At 34.4% G+C, this 18,197-nt stretch overlaps 14 protein-coding genes and 2 pseudogenes across 16 annotated transcripts, besides 1 other annotated feature; 6 read left to right on the top strand and 10 right to left on the bottom strand.

The window, feature by feature from the left end:
* Positions 1-18,197: part of a mobile genetic element that runs on past both edges of the window.
* TVAGG3_0444100 (protein of unknown function, DUF4106 family) lies at positions 1,528-2,079 on the top strand (the record flags this gene model as incomplete). Its single annotated transcript, XM_051234331.1, has 1 exon — positions 1,528-2,079. One exon carries the CDS (start codon positions 1,528-1,530, stop codon positions 2,077-2,079), a length of 552 nt encoding a protein of 183 aa, XP_051104061.1.
* On the top strand, positions 2,456-2,992 carry TVAGG3_0444090 (protein of unknown function, DUF4106 family; the record flags this gene model as incomplete). Its single annotated transcript, XM_051234330.1, has 1 exon — positions 2,456-2,992. One exon carries the CDS (start codon positions 2,456-2,458, stop codon positions 2,990-2,992), a length of 537 nt encoding a protein of 178 aa, XP_051104060.1.
* Positions 2,997-3,785, top strand: TVAGG3_0444080 (uncharacterized protein; the record flags this gene model as incomplete). The annotated part of the gene is made up of 1 exon (XM_051234329.1): positions 2,997-3,785. The coding sequence occupies one exon, from the start codon at positions 2,997-2,999 to the stop codon at positions 3,783-3,785; it is 789 nt and encodes a 262-aa protein (XP_051104059.1).
* Positions 3,817-5,052, top strand: TVAGG3_0444070 (uncharacterized protein; the record flags this gene model as incomplete). Its single annotated transcript, XM_051234328.1, has 1 exon — positions 3,817-5,052. One exon carries the CDS (start codon positions 3,817-3,819, stop codon positions 5,050-5,052), a length of 1,236 nt encoding a protein of 411 aa, XP_051104058.1.
* TVAGG3_0444060 (protein of unknown function, DUF4108 family) lies at positions 5,088-5,507 on the top strand (the record flags this gene model as incomplete). Its single annotated transcript, XM_051234327.1, has 1 exon — positions 5,088-5,507. The coding sequence occupies one exon, from the start codon at positions 5,088-5,090 to the stop codon at positions 5,505-5,507; it is 420 nt and encodes a 139-aa protein (XP_051104057.1).
* Positions 5,524-5,982, bottom strand: TVAGG3_0444050 (uncharacterized protein; the record flags this gene model as incomplete). The annotated part of the gene is made up of 1 exon (XM_051234326.1): positions 5,524-5,982. One exon carries the CDS (start codon positions 5,980-5,982, stop codon positions 5,524-5,526), a length of 459 nt encoding a protein of 152 aa, XP_051104056.1.
* TVAGG3_0444040 (protein of unknown function, DUF4106 family) lies at positions 6,199-6,894 on the top strand (the record flags this gene model as incomplete). The annotated part of the gene is made up of 1 exon (XM_051234325.1): positions 6,199-6,894. One exon carries the CDS (start codon positions 6,199-6,201, stop codon positions 6,892-6,894), a length of 696 nt encoding a protein of 231 aa, XP_051104055.1.
* Positions 7,065-7,681, bottom strand: TVAGG3_0444030 (heavy chain-related family; the record flags this gene model as incomplete). Its single annotated transcript, XM_051234324.1, has 1 exon — positions 7,065-7,681. A coding segment is annotated over one exon (617 nt), but the record flags the coding sequence as incomplete, so codon positions are not given.
* Positions 7,968-8,772, bottom strand: TVAGG3_0444020 (KilA, N-terminal/APSES-type HTH, DNA-binding family; the record flags this gene model as incomplete). The annotated part of the gene is made up of 1 exon (XM_051234323.1): positions 7,968-8,772. A coding segment is annotated over one exon (805 nt), but the record flags the coding sequence as incomplete, so codon positions are not given.
* On the bottom strand, positions 9,149-9,559 carry TVAGG3_0444010 (organellar and viral DNA polymerase type B; the record flags this gene model as incomplete). The annotated part of the gene is made up of 1 exon (XM_051234322.1): positions 9,149-9,559. One exon carries the CDS (start codon positions 9,557-9,559, stop codon positions 9,149-9,151), a length of 411 nt encoding a protein of 136 aa, XP_051104052.1.
* Positions 10,732-11,104, bottom strand: TVAGG3_0444000 (annotated as a pseudogene). Its single transcript has one exon. A coding segment is annotated over exon 1 (373 nt).
* On the bottom strand, positions 13,310-13,585 carry TVAGG3_0443990 (uncharacterized protein; the record flags this gene model as incomplete). The annotated part of the gene is made up of 1 exon (XM_051234321.1): positions 13,310-13,585. A coding segment is annotated over one exon (276 nt), but the record flags the coding sequence as incomplete, so codon positions are not given.
* On the bottom strand, positions 13,628-14,056 carry TVAGG3_0443980 (His-Me finger endonucleases family; the record flags this gene model as incomplete). Its single annotated transcript, XM_051234320.1, has 1 exon — positions 13,628-14,056. One exon carries the CDS (start codon positions 14,054-14,056, stop codon positions 13,628-13,630), a length of 429 nt encoding a protein of 142 aa, XP_051104050.1.
* TVAGG3_0443970 lies at positions 14,368-14,948 on the bottom strand (annotated as a pseudogene). The gene has a single exon. A coding segment is annotated over exon 1 (581 nt).
* TVAGG3_0443960 (uncharacterized protein) lies at positions 15,140-15,541 on the bottom strand (the record flags this gene model as incomplete). The annotated part of the gene is made up of 1 exon (XM_051234319.1): positions 15,140-15,541. The coding sequence occupies one exon, from the start codon at positions 15,539-15,541 to the stop codon at positions 15,140-15,142; it is 402 nt and encodes a 133-aa protein (XP_051104049.1).
* TVAGG3_0443950 (phage tail repeat-like family) lies at positions 16,514-18,181 on the bottom strand (the record flags this gene model as incomplete). Its single annotated transcript, XM_001308407.1, has 1 exon — positions 16,514-18,181. The coding sequence occupies one exon, from the start codon at positions 18,179-18,181 to the stop codon at positions 16,514-16,516; it is 1,668 nt and encodes a 555-aa protein (XP_001308408.1).

Here is an 18,197-nt window from a genome sequence, read left to right as displayed (position 1 = left end):
GACAAAATAAAACCAACTACAGAAATAAATGACGAAAGACTGAAAGATTGGTAGAAGCTTTCCCATTCACAAAAGATATTGTTGTAACATGGAAAGAAAACCAGAATGGCTACAAAAACATATATTTGGAAACGAGCTTATTCCATATGGACAGGCACTGTTTGAAGAGCTTGAACCGGAAACTCAGGAAAGAGTCATGCAACAATACGCGAAGACTCAAATACAAACTATGACAAACTCTTTCTAGGATATAGGTTACCTGAGATGGGCGACCAGAGCCAAAAGGCAAAAGGACATGGGAAATTTGCAACATACTAGATGAACATAATGCAAAGATGCAACAACTTCAAGCAGAGGGCAATGAAGGAAAAAGAAGAGTTAAAAACTCAGTCAGGAAGAAAGTAAAGCTTGGTCGGAGTGGGTTCTATTATGACATATAAATCCAACTATTTATATTTTTTACTCATATGAAATGTACGGCCGCTCAGAATATAACGCCAACAGTTTTGGATGCTATGAATGGAAATGTTTCCGAATGGTATAACGAATGCGACAATGCCATTAGAAGGTCAGAATAGTTCCTGGAACTTACGAATATACAACTGCTGTTTCTTATGGAAACGTAGGTGAGTTTGGAGAAGGTTCTTCAACAACAGTAGATATTGCTTGCGACAGGTTTCATATATTTCTATTGACAACTCTTTCTTATACGTGGAACAAGACATTGAAATAAAACCTTCTGCCAAGTTGTCTGACAAGAAAGGTTGCAATGGAATTTTCTATGTCGGATACCAATATGCTCCAGAAGTTTTCATGGGATATAAGATATATTCTAACTCTGACTTAGTCAAACAGTAACATGGGCAAACTATGAATGGTTCGCTTTGAGAAAACTCAGTACAACCACAAGCTAGAGAACAAACAGACCAGTATGCAACTATTGAGAAAAATAAGAAGACTTGACCCTAACGTTCCAGGAGTTTATGTTAACCTTTCTGGACAAACTGCAGCAGCAGTAACCAAAGTAAAACTGAAACTTAGAGTTCCTTTGTCATCTTTCCTCATCTTCAGGTTTTTAAGATACTTGCCAAACTGGGCAGGAAAAATTTCTATCGAACTTACTCCAAGCAAAAATAACTTAGTCATTGCACCAACACAAGACCCATTCACTCTTACAGAAGTAGTGGGAACAAATAAAATGTCATTCGCCGACTTTTGCCAAAAACAAAGTTGACTTAGACTTTGTTTCTCAAACCTCAACACTGAAGTAAACTATTATTTCAATGCTGCTGGAGATGCTTGGGACCCAGTTAAGTTCACATGCGAAAAGTTTGAATGCAAGAGAATAGAAAGCAGACTTGCAGTCTATATGTTGGACCCAGATATTTCAAATGCTTTAGCTGCCAAATATATTGCAGTTCCACTTATGTTCCCTATACACCAAATATCTGTCAAAGACTTTGCAGGTGAAGTTGGAAACCAAAGTGCTGACCCAGGTGCAAGAACAGATATTGCTTAACAACTGCAATGAAACATGCAGATACTATGTTTGTACTGTTCAGACGAACTATAAATGACTATTCTTGCTTCTACAACCCTGGTATTAAATACCATATAAACATAGATGGCAAATACTATCCAAGAGAAGAATATTCTACAGTTGAGGATATGAGGTCATACAACTTGACATTAGATGCTATGAACTTTAACAACAACTTCACAACAACCATTAACCCTGAAATGCAAAGTTCTATTATGCCATATGTGAAAGTATGGACCCATACAGGAGCTCAAAACACTCAATATACAAATGGAGACCGTTCAAACTTTTGGCTTGGCATTCCATTTGCTGACTCAGAAGACTTTATGGGTGGTATTTCAACTGTTGGTACTGTACAAATACAATATACTGGTGACAGAGACGGTCCAGATGAACTGAAAGCAAAGAAGTTTACAAAACCAATAGCACTTTTCACGGAAGATGCTCTTTTGAAGATTCGTTCGATGAAACCTGCTGGGGCTCCTCAGATTGGTATAACGACAGCTTCCATCGAGCAGATTTTGGCAGCAGGTCAGTAAGTTGTTCTTGAACTGACTTCTCTCCGTCAAATATTGACAGTACGCCAGTTTTGACATAATATTGTATTATAAACTTACCTTTAGAAATATCTGTAAGTTTTGTTGTTATATTTTTGTCTGCTTCAAGAACTTTCACCATTTCAGTTATACCAACTTTCTTTGCTTTATGAAAATATTTTGGTTCAGCAAAGACTGCTATTCTATAACATTTTCCATTGTTTGTATAAAGAACTATTCTGTCAATGTATTTGTATTGTTTGTGTGTGTAAACTTTGTTCTGCTTCAATTCGAAGAGATACTCGAATACGTCCATCTTTTTATTCTAAGTAAAATGTCATTTCCGAAAAATAGAAGCGTGAGTGTTTCAAAAGGTTTAATGGCGGTGGCAGATGTGAAGTTAAATTCACCAACTCAAACAAACAGTCAAAGTGTTGTTGTCAATGTCAAAGAAAGAGATGTTGAAGTGGGGAAACCATACGAAGACGAAGATGGTATAACAATAGTTCCTGTAAAAGAACAACCAACATATCCTGAAGTTAGCAGAGACTTAAGTTCTGTTGCAGATATTCGAAATGACTACCAACAACTTAAAGACAAACTTAAAACTCAGGAGAAGATTTGTCAGGCTTTGGGTATAATGTTAAACTTGGTTGAGCACAACCCTGTAAAAGTGAACTCATATGTCATCGCACCTCGTGAAGTTTTGAAAGAACTATTGAAACTTTTGACAGAGGCAGACGATATAAACATCAAAGAAATAGAACCCGACATTGCTTGCTGTGGTGTTTCATATAATGTCATTGACAAGATATACGTTATGAAAGGAGGTGAAACGTTGAACTTAAAATATAGTTTCCCAGACGTCATAAAAATATTTGACGACCACAACATTTCATTAAAATTTACTTGCTAAGTAAATGGCAGAAGACATAGTGGTTTATACTATTACGACTAAAAACCCTGAGTCATATAATTCTATAACAACAAACTTACAAAGTCCTCAAGGACGATATTGTAAACTAACTTTAAACACGATGACGACTAAAGCCTGTTTTGCTCTTTTGACACCAGAAGACTTTGTTGTTGTGAATGGTAAAAAATACTCCTTTGAAGATACTTACTCAGATATACCACCAACAGGTTTTGTTGACTTATTTAATACTTTAAGGACGGATGTAACATGTGCTGCAACTAGAGCAGGTTTCATTATGTTTGGATGTCCGACTGAGTTTACTATAAACGATATGAGCTATAATACAAAACTTATATCTGGTTTTTACTACCAACAGTTTCCTATAACAGGAAAAGGTGTCATACAAGGAATGTCTGTTCCATTGACTTTAAGTACACCAATCTTATATATTGTTTCAAACTTAGGTTCAAAGTGTTATTCGAATGTCGACAGAAACTACTATGACCAAAAGATACTCATGCGTATAAACAACACTTTCTCTGCTGGTTTGCCTATTGTTCATTCGAATGCAGAGTTTTCAGCTTTAGTAAACTCAAACACTTTAGCAAACATAAACTTAACCTTAGTTGACGCAAACTTTGTTCCTGTAAAACTTTTATGTCCTATGTATTTGTCAATGACGGCAGAAAGTTTCGAACTGGAAGATGCAACCGGTGAAAGTATTGTATTACAAGAACAACTTCAACAACAAATAGCTCAAGAACAACAAATGCAACAAATAGCTCAAGAATAAAAAAAAATATTTTTTTTTTATTTTTATAAAAATGTACAGAATAGATGTTTCAGATTTTTATGACTTCCAAGCGTTCAGAAATATGTGTCCATTTAGAGACTATAACAAAGCAGTCGAGAATTTGAAACGTTTAGTCATTTATGTTGACTCTGCCCCAGAATGTTATGTCATGAAAGAATGGGATGTTGTCTTTAACAAACCAAGAGCAACAATAGTGTCTGAACAAGAATGTAGACAGAAACTTAAGAAAATAAAAGTCGTACAAGTTGGAATGAAGATGTTAGATGCTTGGGATATCTTATTGTCAAAGTTAGAAGATTTTTCAGTTCGTGGTATAAAGTTCTATACACCATCTCCAAACTTCTATTCTATCTTCACTGGATATAAATACGAACAAGTAGAATGGAAAGAAAATGTTATAGAAGCTTGGTTAGACCATGTCAAAGAAATTATATGCAATGGAAACGAAAGAGTCTATGAGTATATCTTATGTTGGTTTGCAAACATCTTACAACATCCAAGTGCTAAGAATGAAACTGCTCTCATTATAATTGGAAAACAAGGAACTGGTAAGAACACTTTCTTTACAGATATTTTGTGCAAACTGTTAGAGGGCTATTCGAACCCTAATATGACAAACTTAGAAAACATCTGCGGTAAATTTAACTCTTCAATAGAGAATATGAAACTTATAGTATGTAACGAACTTCAAAGTATAGATACAACAAAGGTTTTAAACTCAGATGCTTTGAAGAGTCTTATAACAGACAAAGTTGGAGTTGTTGAAAGAAAGTATAGAGACCAAAGAGTTTGTGAAAATGTTGCAAACTTCGTCATGGTTTCAAACAATGTTGTTCCGATGAAGTTAGAAAGTTCTGACAGAAGATATGTAGTTGTCAGAACGTCAGATTCTCATATGCAAGATACAGAATATTTTGACGACTTAGCAGAAACTTTGACACCTAACTTTTACAACCACTTGTTCTCATATTTTATGACATTAGATATTTCAAAGTTCAATCCAAGACAAATTCCACATACCGAAGAAAGACAAACATTGTTAGAAGCAAACAAGAGTGTATATGAACTGTTTATAGATGAGACTAACTTTGAGTGTTTAGATGAAAAGTCATTGTACGATTCGTATAAACAGTATTGTCAAGAATATGGTTATATGGCAGCTTCTAAACGAACATTCTTGGCAAATGTCAAAAGTCTTTTAGATGTTCAGAACGGCGTATATACAAAGAAAAATTTTTCTGAGTAAATTTAAAAAAAATATTTTTTTATCCGATAGAAAAGATGACGAAATATATTTCAGTCAACAAGTACATGACAGAAGTCAAAGAAGAACTAGACCCATTCGCTTATTTGAATGTTTACTTCTACCATTTTGAAAAGTCTACATTTGACAAAGTTTGGAACATCGAACCAGTTAAGTTTGCTATTGTGACTAAAAATGGTGCGAAATTTGAAGACTTAGACATAGAAGGTTTGTTAGCAGTCAAAGAAAATTTTGACAGAAGGTTTTCAAACCTTAAAGAAGGCAAAGCATACAAACTTGTTATACCTTATGAACCAAAGAAAGCAGACGACTATGAATATTATGAGTCTAAGATAGTTGAAGTTCAAGGTAAATTGGGTAAAAAGATTTTAGAGTCTAAGCCAGTGTTTGCTCCTAAAGAGGAAGAGAACATTGACATTGACCCAGAAATGTTCTAAAAATAAAATTTTATTTTTACATGTCAAATTTCTTTTTCTCTGGCTCTGGCTCTGGCTCTTTCTTCTCTTCTTCTACTTTCTTTTCTTTCTTTTCTCTCTTCTTCTTCTTCTTCTCTGGTGGAGTTATGTCAAATTTGGCGCAACCATATTTATGTAAAAGGTCTTTGTCCTTTAATAGCTCTTCTATTCTGTTTTCTATTTCATCTTCAAGAACAGCGCATGTGCCTTCTTTGCATTCTAAGAACTTTTGTTGGACTTCATCTTTCCAATCGGCGTCATCTCTGTCAACAAGTCTGTCATTGACAAACTTAAAGACTTCTCTGCTTAAGGTTTTATGGTTCTTGTCATATTCCCAGAAACAGAACTTTAGAACAAATTCCCCTTTCTTGTTTACACTATGTAAGATTTTATGGTCGACAGATGTTTTGCTGTCGAAAAGCTTGTCTCGAATATAGATAGCGAAATCGCTAGACATTTTCAAAAAGATAAAAATTTTAATTTTTCTAAAAATATGTTAGAAAAAAAGTTTGCTGACATTGACAAGAAATTTGAGAATGTTTTAAACAAGAACAAGAGGAAGTTAGAAAATGCTCAGATAAAACCCATACATGACAAGTTCTTATTTGCTCAGAATGGTATAACAGGTCTAATCGCACCACCTGGGTCGGGTAAGACTTTCACTTATCTTAAAATGGCTGCACAACAACAAGAACTAGATGAGAAGAACCCATTCTATGAGTTAGTAGTCATTTGTAGTACTTCTGGTCAATTTGACCAAACCGTAAATTCGTTCAAAGATATTATAAAAAAGTCTAAGTTAGTATGTATAAAAGACTCTGAGTTGTTAGATTGGATAAAGAAGTACCAAAGAAGAGTTTTGAAGTACAATGCTATAAATGAGTATGTCAATTCGAAGTTTAAAGACCCAAATGAGGAAATGCAGAGAATATTAGAGAAGAAACACTTCAGAAACAAACAGAAAGAGATAGAATACATTTCGAAGAAATTGCAATCTTACGATTGGAAGACTTACCCTCACAGATGTCTTCTTATCTTAGATGACTTTGCTTCTCATCCTTTGTTAAAGAACAGAGAACAAGACATGTGTCGAATTCTTAAGAAGCTCAGACACTTTAACATCTCAGTTGTCATTTGTGTACAGACAGCAAAGAGTTTAAGTAAGGATGTTAAAAGAATACTTACTGATATCATACTTTTCCCTGGATTGTCCGAAGACGATTTCATGGAACTTATGAAAGAGTCCATGGCAGGTAAGTTTGACAGACATGAACTATGGGAGAAGTACAAAGTCATACAAGACCCTCATACTTCTTTCAGAATTCACATCTACGCGAACAAAGTTCAAATTGTAAAAAGTCAAGCTTGAAAAATAAAGAGTTTGAGTCTTAGTCTGTTGTGGTGCTGGGGCTGTCGGTTCTTCTGGCTTTGGAAGACATTCAGGAAGAGGAACGTCGGACATTCGTTTGTGTCTTAACCGTCTTTGTTCTGAAACAATATAATATTGTACTTATTCAGTACAATATTGTCTTGAAAAAGTACAACATTGTTCTGAAAAAGTACAACATTGTTCTGAAAAAGTACAACATTGTTCTGAAAAAGTTCAAGACTTGTTCTGAAAAAGTACAGCTGTACTCAAATTTGAGAGACATTGTACTGAATTTATACAACATTGTTCTGAAAAAGTACAATATTGTACTGAATTTATACAACATTGTCTTGAAAAAGTACAATATTGTACTGAATTTATACAACATTGTCTTGAAAAAGTACAATATTGTCTTGAAAAAGTACAATATTGTCTTGAAAAAGTACAATATTGTCTTGAAAAAGTACAACATTGTCTTGAAAAAGTACAACATTGTTCTGAAAAAGTACAACATTGTTCTGAAAAAGTTCAAGACTTGTTCTGAAAAAGTACAGCTGTACTCAAATTTGAGAGACATTGTACTGAATTTATACAACATTGTCTTGAAAAAGTACAATATTGTACTGAATTTATACAACATTGTCTTGAAAAAGTACAATATTGTCTTGAAAAAGTACAACATTGTCTTGAAAAAGTACAATATTGTCTTGAAAAAGTACAATATTGTCTTGAAAAAGTACAATATTGTCTTGAAAAAGTACAACATTGTCTTGAAAAAGTACAACATTGTACTGAATTTATACAACATTGTTCTGAAAAAGTACAATATTGTACTGAATTTATACAACATTGTCTTGAAAAAGTACAATATTGTACTGAATTTATACAACATTGTCTTGAAAAAGTACAATATTGTACTGACTCAGTATGGAGCTTGACCCCTTAGACGAAGCAATTTATCTAATTGAAATTAACGAGCTTGTTAAAGACTTCCTCAGGCAGAATGTAAAAGTCAAGCTTGAAAAATAAATGGTTCATTTACTCTGCTTGTTTGAAGTTGTCAAAATACTCTGTTATTTTTTCCTTCAGTAGCGGCAAATCTTCTTTGAAGGTAAGTATTGTACAACCTTTCATATCATAGTGTGTTTGAGGTAACGTATCTTGAACTATCTGTTTAACATCTTCATTTGGTGTCATTGAAATCGGTAAGTTTTCGCGATAGAACCAATTTCTGTCAGATTTGTAAATCTTAGCAAGGTCGTAAAAGCTTTTGTTGTTTCTTCTGACTAAATGCAACATAACCATATCTCTGTCTTCTTCATTTTCCATCTCTTCAGTGTAAATCATATACTTATAGTTCTTTTCCTTTCCTTTTGGTACCGAACGTGGTATTCTTTTCTGAATGCTTTTGTCTTTTGCTTCAAGCTTGTTCTCTAGCTCTTCACGTTCTTGTCTGTGAATTTCGTCAAGAAGTCTGTAAATATTCCAAGCATAACGAGGCGAAGCCCACATTGCAACAGCATTTACAAGAAGTCTATGTACATAATATCCTCTCAAACCGTTTGGCAATTTTTCACGATTTTCATAGAGTTTTGGCGAGTAAGATTTTTTACTTACTCGCTGTTCTTCACTGTTTTCAGAAAAAAGTATGTCTCGCTGTGCTTCGCTCAAAAATTCTTGTGTGCTTTGGTTCCTAAACCAGTCTTGTGGTTTCTTAGTATCTGGAGCAAAACATGCTGTCAAAATACTTTGCATTTGGTACATGTCATCTTTGACCGAACGAATGAGACGGAGTTGTTTGTTAAACTGTATGTACTCATATTCTTCATTTATAGCTTCATGAACGATAGCAGTTGTTGTGTTCTCTGTTGTTGACATATCTGTCTTTACATACAAAATAAAAAAATAAAAAAAAATAAAATTAACTTTATTTTTTCTATCTTGTATCTTAAGGAAATTCATGATTTTCATAGAGTTTTGGCGAGTAGGGAAAAAAACGGTCTAGAGAATTTTCACGATTTTCATAGAGTTTTGGCGACTACGTTTTCTTACCTACTCGCTGTGCTTCACTGTTTTCGTACGGAATCTCTTCTCTCGGTTTTACATGGTAAGCAATCTTATGCCATTTTACTCAGATTTTTGTGCTGAATTCAGCAAAAATATATTTTAGGGTAGAAGGTTAGATATAACCTGTCTTCTACCCTCTTTTCTACCCCAGTTATTTTATAAGCGTTTTACATGGTAAACGTTATTTTTACATGTATTTTTCAGCAACTTCGTCAAATAATTTTATAGCTTTATCTATCTCATCTACTTCAAACGTTTCTTTACCTTTTATGGGAGCACCATACATTTTCTCAAACTTTTCAAGTAGTTCTGTTTCAGCAGCTCTCATATCGTTAACTAACACAACCTTGACTCTATTGACTGTACTGTCATATCTTAGAGTTATATTATATGTCCTTCCTATCTTATATCTTTTTGTGTTGAAGTCCTTCGGTTTCTGAACGATGTAAAGTAAGCCTTCACTGCAACGTTCTGAGTCGAATAAACCATATGTTATGAAGTTATATCCAACAACTGGGTCAATCCATAACAAAACTATTGGTATAAGACTTTTGTCTATAAGATATGCTGTAGTTCCATAGAATCTTACCGATATCATAAGCTCAGGATTTCTTGTCAAAATTTTCTGAGTAGAAGCAATTCTAACCCAGTCCTTTGCTTTCTTTCCAGATGGAGATAAAATGTCTGACAAAGAATATTTGTTGTATTTCTTTGAGTATCTTACGTTTAAATCACCTATTCTAACCACTTTGGTGTCATTGTCTATCTTTCCAACTGTTTCAAACTCATTGTTTGACATTTCTGTCTTTAAGTCTGCATAGTCGTTTCTCATACGTTCTATCTCTTTGACGGAGTAGTTATATTTCCTCATTGCTGCTTTACATTTAGAACATTGTGGGTTCAACTTTGCGTTATATTCTGAAACCTTACCTGCTAAAACAACCAAGGCGTCAATGGTTTTCTTTAAATCTGAAGCAGTTGGTTTTATCTGTTCATTCCATATCTTACCTCTTCTATCTTTATCTCTTATCTGCCATACACATTTTGCAGCTAACGAAACAAAGTTGTCGTAGGTCTTAAATTCCAGATTTATATATGTCAGAACATTCTTATATACCATGTCGCAATCTTTGTCCATGACTTATGGTTGCAATGAAATCCAAGAAACTCATAGTTTACCTTTCGTATGAACTTCTTTATTTCTACTGAGTCAGTTGCTTTGACTTCTATTTCATCGAATTCTGGAATAGTAAGCTTTTGTTGTTGGATTTCAGGAAGTTTAGGTAGATGGTCAATAATATCCTGCATTTCATAAAGATACTGTTCATTTGGTTCATCTTTCGCACAACAGTCCAAAGTACTTGTTAAAAGTTCTTGCTTTATCTTCTGGATTTCTGTCTCAAAAGTATATGAAGAAGGAATGAAGCTTTTCATCTCTACTAACATTGAAGTTGGGTTCATGACTAACGAGTTTGGTGCTGTTGTTGCTAACATGTTCTTACAATAAAAATAAAAAAATATTTTTTTAAAAAAACCAACTTTATTTTTTATTTCGGGAAAACTCATGAGGTTAGAAAACATGTACGAAGAAGTCTTGACAAAACATGTACGAAGAAGTCTTGACAAAACATGTACGAAGAAGTCTTGACAAAACATTTACGATGAAATCATGAAAATTCAAGAGGGTAGAAAAGAGGGTAGAAGACAGGTTATATCTAACCTTCTACCCTAAAATATATTTTTATTGAATTCAGCAACAAAATGGTTCATTTACTCACAATATTTTTGTACAAAACGACCCCAAGCTTTTAACTTCTTTTCTGCAGCTTCTAATGCTATCTTAGCGAGTTCATATTCTCTAAATTCTCTCTTTAAATCTTCTTGTTCCCATTGGTCTAGTTCGTATGGAGTCTCTATAACCAGAACATATCTCACGTTCATGTTCTATTTGTTTTTCATGCATTTTTCTAACTTCTTCTTCAAACAAAGGTTTTGCATTCTCTACTGTATCTTCAAGTTCTTCTTCATCTAACTTCTCATGAACTTTCTTGTCTATGGAGTCCATAATTTTTCCAACTGCTATACAATATTTTGGAGAAGCCCACATTGCAATATAGTTTACGAGTCTTGGGTCTACATACATTCCTCTAACCTGTTTGATTTCATCGGGAATTCCTGCATTAACATTGTATAAAAAGCAACCGCGGAATTCCGGCGGTGGTATATTCTTCACAAAATGCCTTAAAATACTCTTCCCAGGACTTATTTTCCAACAACCTTCTAAAGTCTTTCCTAAACTGCTGACATATTTGTTGCATTTATATAACCATCCTTGTCTCTACGTAAGACTTCAATACCGTTAAGTGCCTTTTGTGAATGTTTCGCCATTAGATTTGTTCGTGAACGTTTTTGCTTCGACTGACATTTCTGTTCTTACAATAAAAATAAAAAAATATTTTTTGGTGGACGTCGGACATCGTTTGTGGCTTAACCGTCGGACATTCGTTTGTGGCTTAACCGTCGGACATCCGTTTGTGGCTCGACCTCAAAACAAGCATTTTGTGAAGAATATACCAACCGCCGGAATTCCGACGGTTGCTTTTTATACAATTCAAGAGTTTTGTGTGTTTTCTACGATGTTGTCAAAATGTCATGTTGTCTCGCTTTTTCAGAGAAGTTAAAATTACCTGGTGACCTGGTGACCTGGTTCCACCTAAAATATATTTTTTGGTGTAAATTCATGAGTTTTGGTTGAAAAATACGGTGGAGCCAAAAGTGGCTCGACCTCAAAACAAGCATTTTGTGAAGAATATACCAACCGCCGGAATTCCGCGGGTTGCTTTTTTTTATACAAAATTCAAGAGTTTTGTGTGTTTTCTACGATGTTGTCAAAATGTCGTGTTGTCACACTTTTTCAGAGAAGTTAAAATGACCGAGGCACATAGGCACATAGGCACACCTAAAAAAACATCTAACCAAAACTCTTTTTTCAATACTTTTTCAGCACTTCTCCGTAGTTATATATGAAAGACAATTCGAGATAAAAGTCGTAGTACAATGGAACAATATGTTGCACACCATTTGTTGTGAACCAAACTTGAAAGTCAGAGAAACTGTTACTCGGTGGTTCGTAAATTTAGAAGCAAAGTCATAAAAGTCCTTACCAATACAAAGAAAACTATTGTTGCTTGAACTAAAACTTGCATGACACATAACATTTTGAGGGTCAAACACGTTTCTATAAACTGTCAAATCTGTTGGTGGGCGTATAAACCAGAACGGACCGTCAGGTGGTAATGGTTCGTTCTGGTTTAGTAACCGAAGAAATTGTGCCCAAGAACGTTTGTCTACTTGCCAAAATAAAAACTGTGTATCTCTTGGAGGGTTATTTTCAATCCTTTGAAATGAAACTGTGGAGTTCATCTTGTCATATTCTAGTTTCAGATAGTATGTTCCATTTAGTAAAGAATCGTATTTTTCTTGAAATTCCCAGTAGTATTTGTTTATTTGAGTTTGAAAGTCATTTAGAGTTTTTTCAAGATTTTCGTCTGAACGAACTGTAAAGATTCTCATTTCATCAAATTTGTCTAGTAGACCATCATGACCTCTATACTGACCATGAAAATATACCGCAAACATAAACGCGTTAGTTCTTTTTGAAAACAAAACTCTTCTAAATCCTATTGCCTTTGCATCTGAAGGACTTTGAAGCCAACGAATTGGAAAGTCAAACCTGTAAGCACCGGATGAAATTTCTTCATCTGAAATAGTCATACCGGCGTTTGTGAAGATATAGTCTAACGGTTTTGTATCTGCTGCTTTTGTTCTTTGTTTTTCAACCTGAAACATTTAATATATGTAAAAATATACTGTTTTAAAAAAAATGTTTTAAAAAAGTATGCCATTTCATATTTCTCATCTAACAAACAAGTTGTCTGACTGCTTGAGGGTTAGGTTGGTACCATTCGAACTTCACGCTTACAATTCCTTCAATTGCATTCAAAATGTCTGAGTCGGAGTCAAACATTTGTTCTCTCTTTGTAGTCTTGAAAGCGTCAAGAAGTTGTGCGGCTGTTGTGACATTGCCATGTGCATAGTAAATGTGACCGTCCAAATCTGTTATGGTCAATCTGAGGTTATATCCTTTCTTATTTCCGTCTTGAATGGCAGCAAGTACACCCATGAAGCCTTCTTTGTTCTTTCCTTCGTCAAAGTTTACTGTAAAGGTTCGACCAGATGTAATTTGACTTCTAACTTCACGATACTTTTCATATGCATATCTTGTTCTTTCCATGGGAGCATGTGCATCTTCACCCTTTCCTTTTTTCCTTCTCAAAGGATGCAATTGTTCGTTATGTTTCCAGTAGAATCTGGCAAAGCCGTCCTGTCCTTCAACTTGAGGTTCACTAACATTGAAAGGCAAGTTCATAAGACGTTCTTCTTCTAACCTCTCTAATCTGTTTGGATAGTTTGCGCGTGCTGTTTCTAAGTCCATTTCGTAGGTCAGACCAGCCAGTTTGTCATAGACTTTTATGGGTCTTCCCTTCCTATATTTAAACTTCTTCGAAACTCTCCAGCCATATCTTTCTAACTCTGCTTTTATTCTAGCAGATTTTCTATCCATTCTATATGGGGGCATTTTTATAAAAATAAAAAAATGTTTTTTTTAAAATGGTATGCCATATAGCTTCTTGAATTTGTTAAGATATAGTCTAACGTATTTTCCATCTGCATCTCTAGCGTTTACATAAGCATAGCCTTCCTTAGTAAAACATACTTGTAATTTCCTATAGTTTACGCCGGTATAAAAGTAGAAAGAGTCTTGTTCTTCGCTATAGTAGTAAAACTCAAGCGTATGCTTGCCATAGTCTGTAATTTCAATTGTTTCATCTTCTAGTTCGTCGACAAATTCGAATACAATATCTCGAAATTTGCTTTTGTTCTTATTGTTTTCAGAACGAGTGACCCAACGCAAGTTCTCAAGTCTATTGTCGTTTCTTATACGGTTTATATGGTCTACAAAAGGTAAATTGTTAGGATTCGGTATAAAATGAGTTGCAATGACAACATGTTTAAAATAGTGTTTTCCACCCATCTTCATAGTAGTATATCCGTTATTTCGCTCCATTCGCTTAAAACTCTTTTTGTCTCTTTGTTTCTGACTTCAAATGACTCACAACAGTGAATTTCATATTTCTCATCTAACAAACAAGTTTCCCAACGGTCTTCTCCAACAAACTCAGCGTACATTTCAAATAAAATAAAAAAATATTTTTTTTTGAAAAAATGTTTTATTTTAAATGGTATGCCATTTCATATTTCTCATCTAACAAACAAGTTTCCCAACGGTCTTCTCCAACAAACTCAGCGTACATTTCAAATAAAAATAAAAAAATATTTTTTTCTTTACTTAACATAACCTCCCGCTACCAGAAGCCTTTGACGCCAACCCATACCAGCTAATGAAGGTTGACTTGGTTTAGTTTGGAAACTAAACTTTGGTTTTGGTTTATCTTCAGTTTTTGGCTCCCCTTCTTCTATCGGTTTTTCGTCACTTTTCGGTTCACCTGACTTTACCTCACTTGCAGGTATGGTTGTGTCGTCAACATCTTCGTAAATATCATATGCCATTTGTTTTTGTTTTCCTTTCAACTTTTTGTGTTTGTTGTAAAGTTTAGAATATTTCGACTCTAAGTCAATGAGATGTTCTATAATGAACTGTTGGTCAGTGAAGAATACTTCCATCTGTTGTCTCATAACTCCTTCAGACTTCAATATTTTATTTGTGAGAGTCTGTTTCTTTTTGAGATACTAGCCGTTCCATTTCTATGAAAAGTGACTTTATAGTTAGGGTTTGTATTTCCAGACCTGGCACTTTCTATTATTGAATTTTTCTCTTCAATCTGTAAGTTCTTTGACAGGTTTTGACAATGGTTCTGAACTTTTGTTTGTGGTGTCAAATCTACCGTTTCAACTTCTTCCGTCATTTCATCTCAGTAAAAAATTTTAGTTTGGTTTGTTTTCAACTGGTTGTTTAGGTTTTTAAGTCGGTCTAAAACTTCCTGAGGTATAGGGAGGACTTGACAAACACGTGGTTGTGTAACTGCTGGAAGTCGACAAATCCATCTTGAACCCATTTGTCTCATGCTGTATTGTTCATTTCATCTCAGTAAAAAATTTACATTCCCCACGTTTGAGGTGGTTGCGGTTGGTTGTTGTTTACCCATTGTTGTGCATGGTTATATCCTCTGTTAAAGAATCTTTCACCTTGGTCCATATAGTGTCCTGCTTGGTTATAGTAGTCATTTGCTTTGTTATAGTAGTTTCCTGCTTCTCTTCCTACATTGTCCATCCATCCTTGAACTTTTCCTCTTGTTTCAGGATTTGGAATAAGATTTGCTGCATCTCGTGCTACCTCCCAACCTTTCTGTACAGTTTGTATAATAGGTTGTGCTTTCTCTTTAAGTATACCTAATGTACTCAAAATCTTCCTTCCAACTCCAAATACACCTCTGGCTATTGTTCCCACTGCGGGCAAAAATCTGGATGCAACTCCTGCTAATGCGCCAAATAAACCCATTTCTTATAGGGTAAAAAATGACGAATCCAAACAAGGACCCCTATGTTTCTAAAGCGACAAAGAAAGCACTCATGATAAAAATCTTTAGTTCAACACCAAAATGCTTGGTTTATGGATATCTTGGAAAACATTCCGAGGTATAGAGAAGATGGACCACCATACTGGCTAATATTTGTCGGTCAAAACACAAGATACTGTGAAGCCATACCATTGCAGTCCAAAAATATTTTAGATGTGAAAACTGCTTTGACAATATTCGTTGACAAATACCATCCAACAAAACTGACATCTGACTGTGAAAGTTCTTTCAAATCAGACGATATTAAAAACTATCTGCGTTCAAAAAATGTAAACCAATATTTCATTGTCGACCAAAACCATTCTGCTCTTGGTGTCATTGACAGTTGTATAAAAATCTTAAGAGATTTAAATCAACCACAAGGTGGTGAGGTAGATGAAATGTCATATGACGACAAATATAGACATTTCTCCATGGCAAAGATGAGACAAGTTTTAAATATTTACAATAGCCGTAAACAAAAAGGTTTGGGAAACCACTCCCCGAAGAAATGAAAACAACCCCGACTTAGAGAAAGACTATATATTTAATAGTTTAGTCAAAAGAGACAAACAAGAAAGAATGCCAGGCTTCAAACTTAAGAAAGGTGACAAAGTAAAAATAGAAATACCTAAACGCGACCCATATGAAAATACTATTGACTATGACAACAATGGGAACCCGACAGGTACTCACCTTCGTGTTCGTAAAAATAGAAGAAAGTATACAAGAGAATATTATGAAGTTTTAGGCAAACATGGCAAAATGTACAGACTGCAAGCAGAAGATAAAACTACTATTGTCAGACCTCGTTTCAAACTTGTCAAAGTTCAAGGTGGTATACTTTCAAAGACAGTTCCTAACAAATATAAGACAACTCCTGACGAATATGCTAAAGAAGTTGAAAATGACGACTAAGCAATTCTATACCATGCGTAAACTGTCATGTAAGGTGGCATGTAGTCTGTTCCATTTCCTGTAGATGTTGTTGTAAAAGTATGTTGGTGGTTTCCAGTTGTATCTGTCCACATTCCATTCCAGTCTACTGGGTCGTTTGGAAAATGAGTTCTTGACATAACTTGAATTTCCATTGAAATCTGAGAAACAGTGTTATATCCTTGTTTGCAAACCCTATGACTATGGTTTCCATTAGAACTTGTTGTACCAGAATGACTATGTGGTGGCAAGTTGTCGACAGATATCTTTTTACTTCCACCTGTTTCCTTTGAAGAGTTTGCACAATACAAAAACCTGTCGACTATTTGTTCCCATGCACCAACACCAAACATTACTTGAGGACATCTTGCATCCATAGATGTATAAATAGAACCTACTGGGTTCATTAAATCAAACATATGAGATAATATAGGATTGTCTCTTTTGAACTTAAAATATAGTGTAACTATTTCTGGTTTCTTCTGGTTTGTGTCAGAATATTTTTTATAATATAATCTTATGTTTTCAGGGTAGGTAAAATCTTGACTATAATATTTATTTCTGTCATCTGTATAATAATATACTATTCTCGTTTTTTCTATTGCATTATATCTTTTATATCTATAATATTCTAAATATAATGTTTGCTTTTTTGGGTCTACACGTGCGTCAACACCATAGTCATAATAGTATGGTGCTGGAGCTGGGTCAGGCAATGTCATATCTGTCATTTCATAAACTCTTAAATATTTCTTTTGTTCGTCTCCATATATGTTTAAGTAACAGTTGTTGTCTAATGGAACTTTAACTTGTGTACCATCGTTCTTTTTATAGCTTACATACATTTCATTGTTATTTTTCGGAATGAGTTTATACCGTGTACCATTTTCTAAGGACTGTACCAACTGCCATCTAAAATATTTATTTTCTTCATTGACAGAAAAGTCACCAACAATAGTTTCAATATTTTTTGTTCCAACTAAACTTTGGTATATTTCATTGACATATGTTTTATCTGCTTTCTTTTCAAGGCTAACGTTTAAGTCTGTTATTTCAGAAGATGTATGTGTATGTCCAACGTCACTTTTCCTGTTTAAGGTTTCTTGTAAGTTTGTAATATTTGCAATGGTATGTGTATGTCCAACGTCACTTTTCCTGTTTAAGGTTTCTTGTAAGTTTGTAATATTTGCAATGGTATGTGTATGAGTCTTTTTAGAATATTCGTTTTCAGCTCTTGTCACTTCACTTGACATTTTATTGTCAACATATGTTTTGTCTGCTAGTTCAGGATGAGTATGTTCTTTTGTTGCATAAGCATTGTTAGCTCTTTCTTCTTCTTTTGCTATTGCATCGTCTACATATTCTTTGTCAGCTTTGTTGTCAATATCTGCCTTCAAAAGAAGTTCATCTATAGGTTTCTCGTTTAAAGTTCTTTTTGTTGGATTTATACAAACAGTATGGTTCTTGTTGTCTTGAAATAGAAACTCGTCTGTCATTGGGTTTATTGTCAGTTTTAAGTTTCCTTCTTTCAATGACTCAGATATCTTAGAATAGTTTGAAAAGTTTGTTGTGTTCTTATTTAGAGCTTGCATAATGAGTTGTCGGTTGTGTTGTATTTCTCTCATAGACGCTGTTTCTTTCGACATTTTTATTCTAGATAAA

This window comes from Trichomonas vaginalis, chromosome V, assembly GCF_026262505.1.
Source record: "Trichomonas vaginalis G3 chromosome V, whole genome shotgun sequence".
Lineage (NCBI taxonomy): Eukaryota > Parabasalia > Trichomonadida > Trichomonadidae > Trichomonas > Trichomonas vaginalis.
The sequence above is the reverse complement of the archived record's forward strand: the minus strand, read 5'-3'. Positions and strand labels throughout refer to the sequence as shown.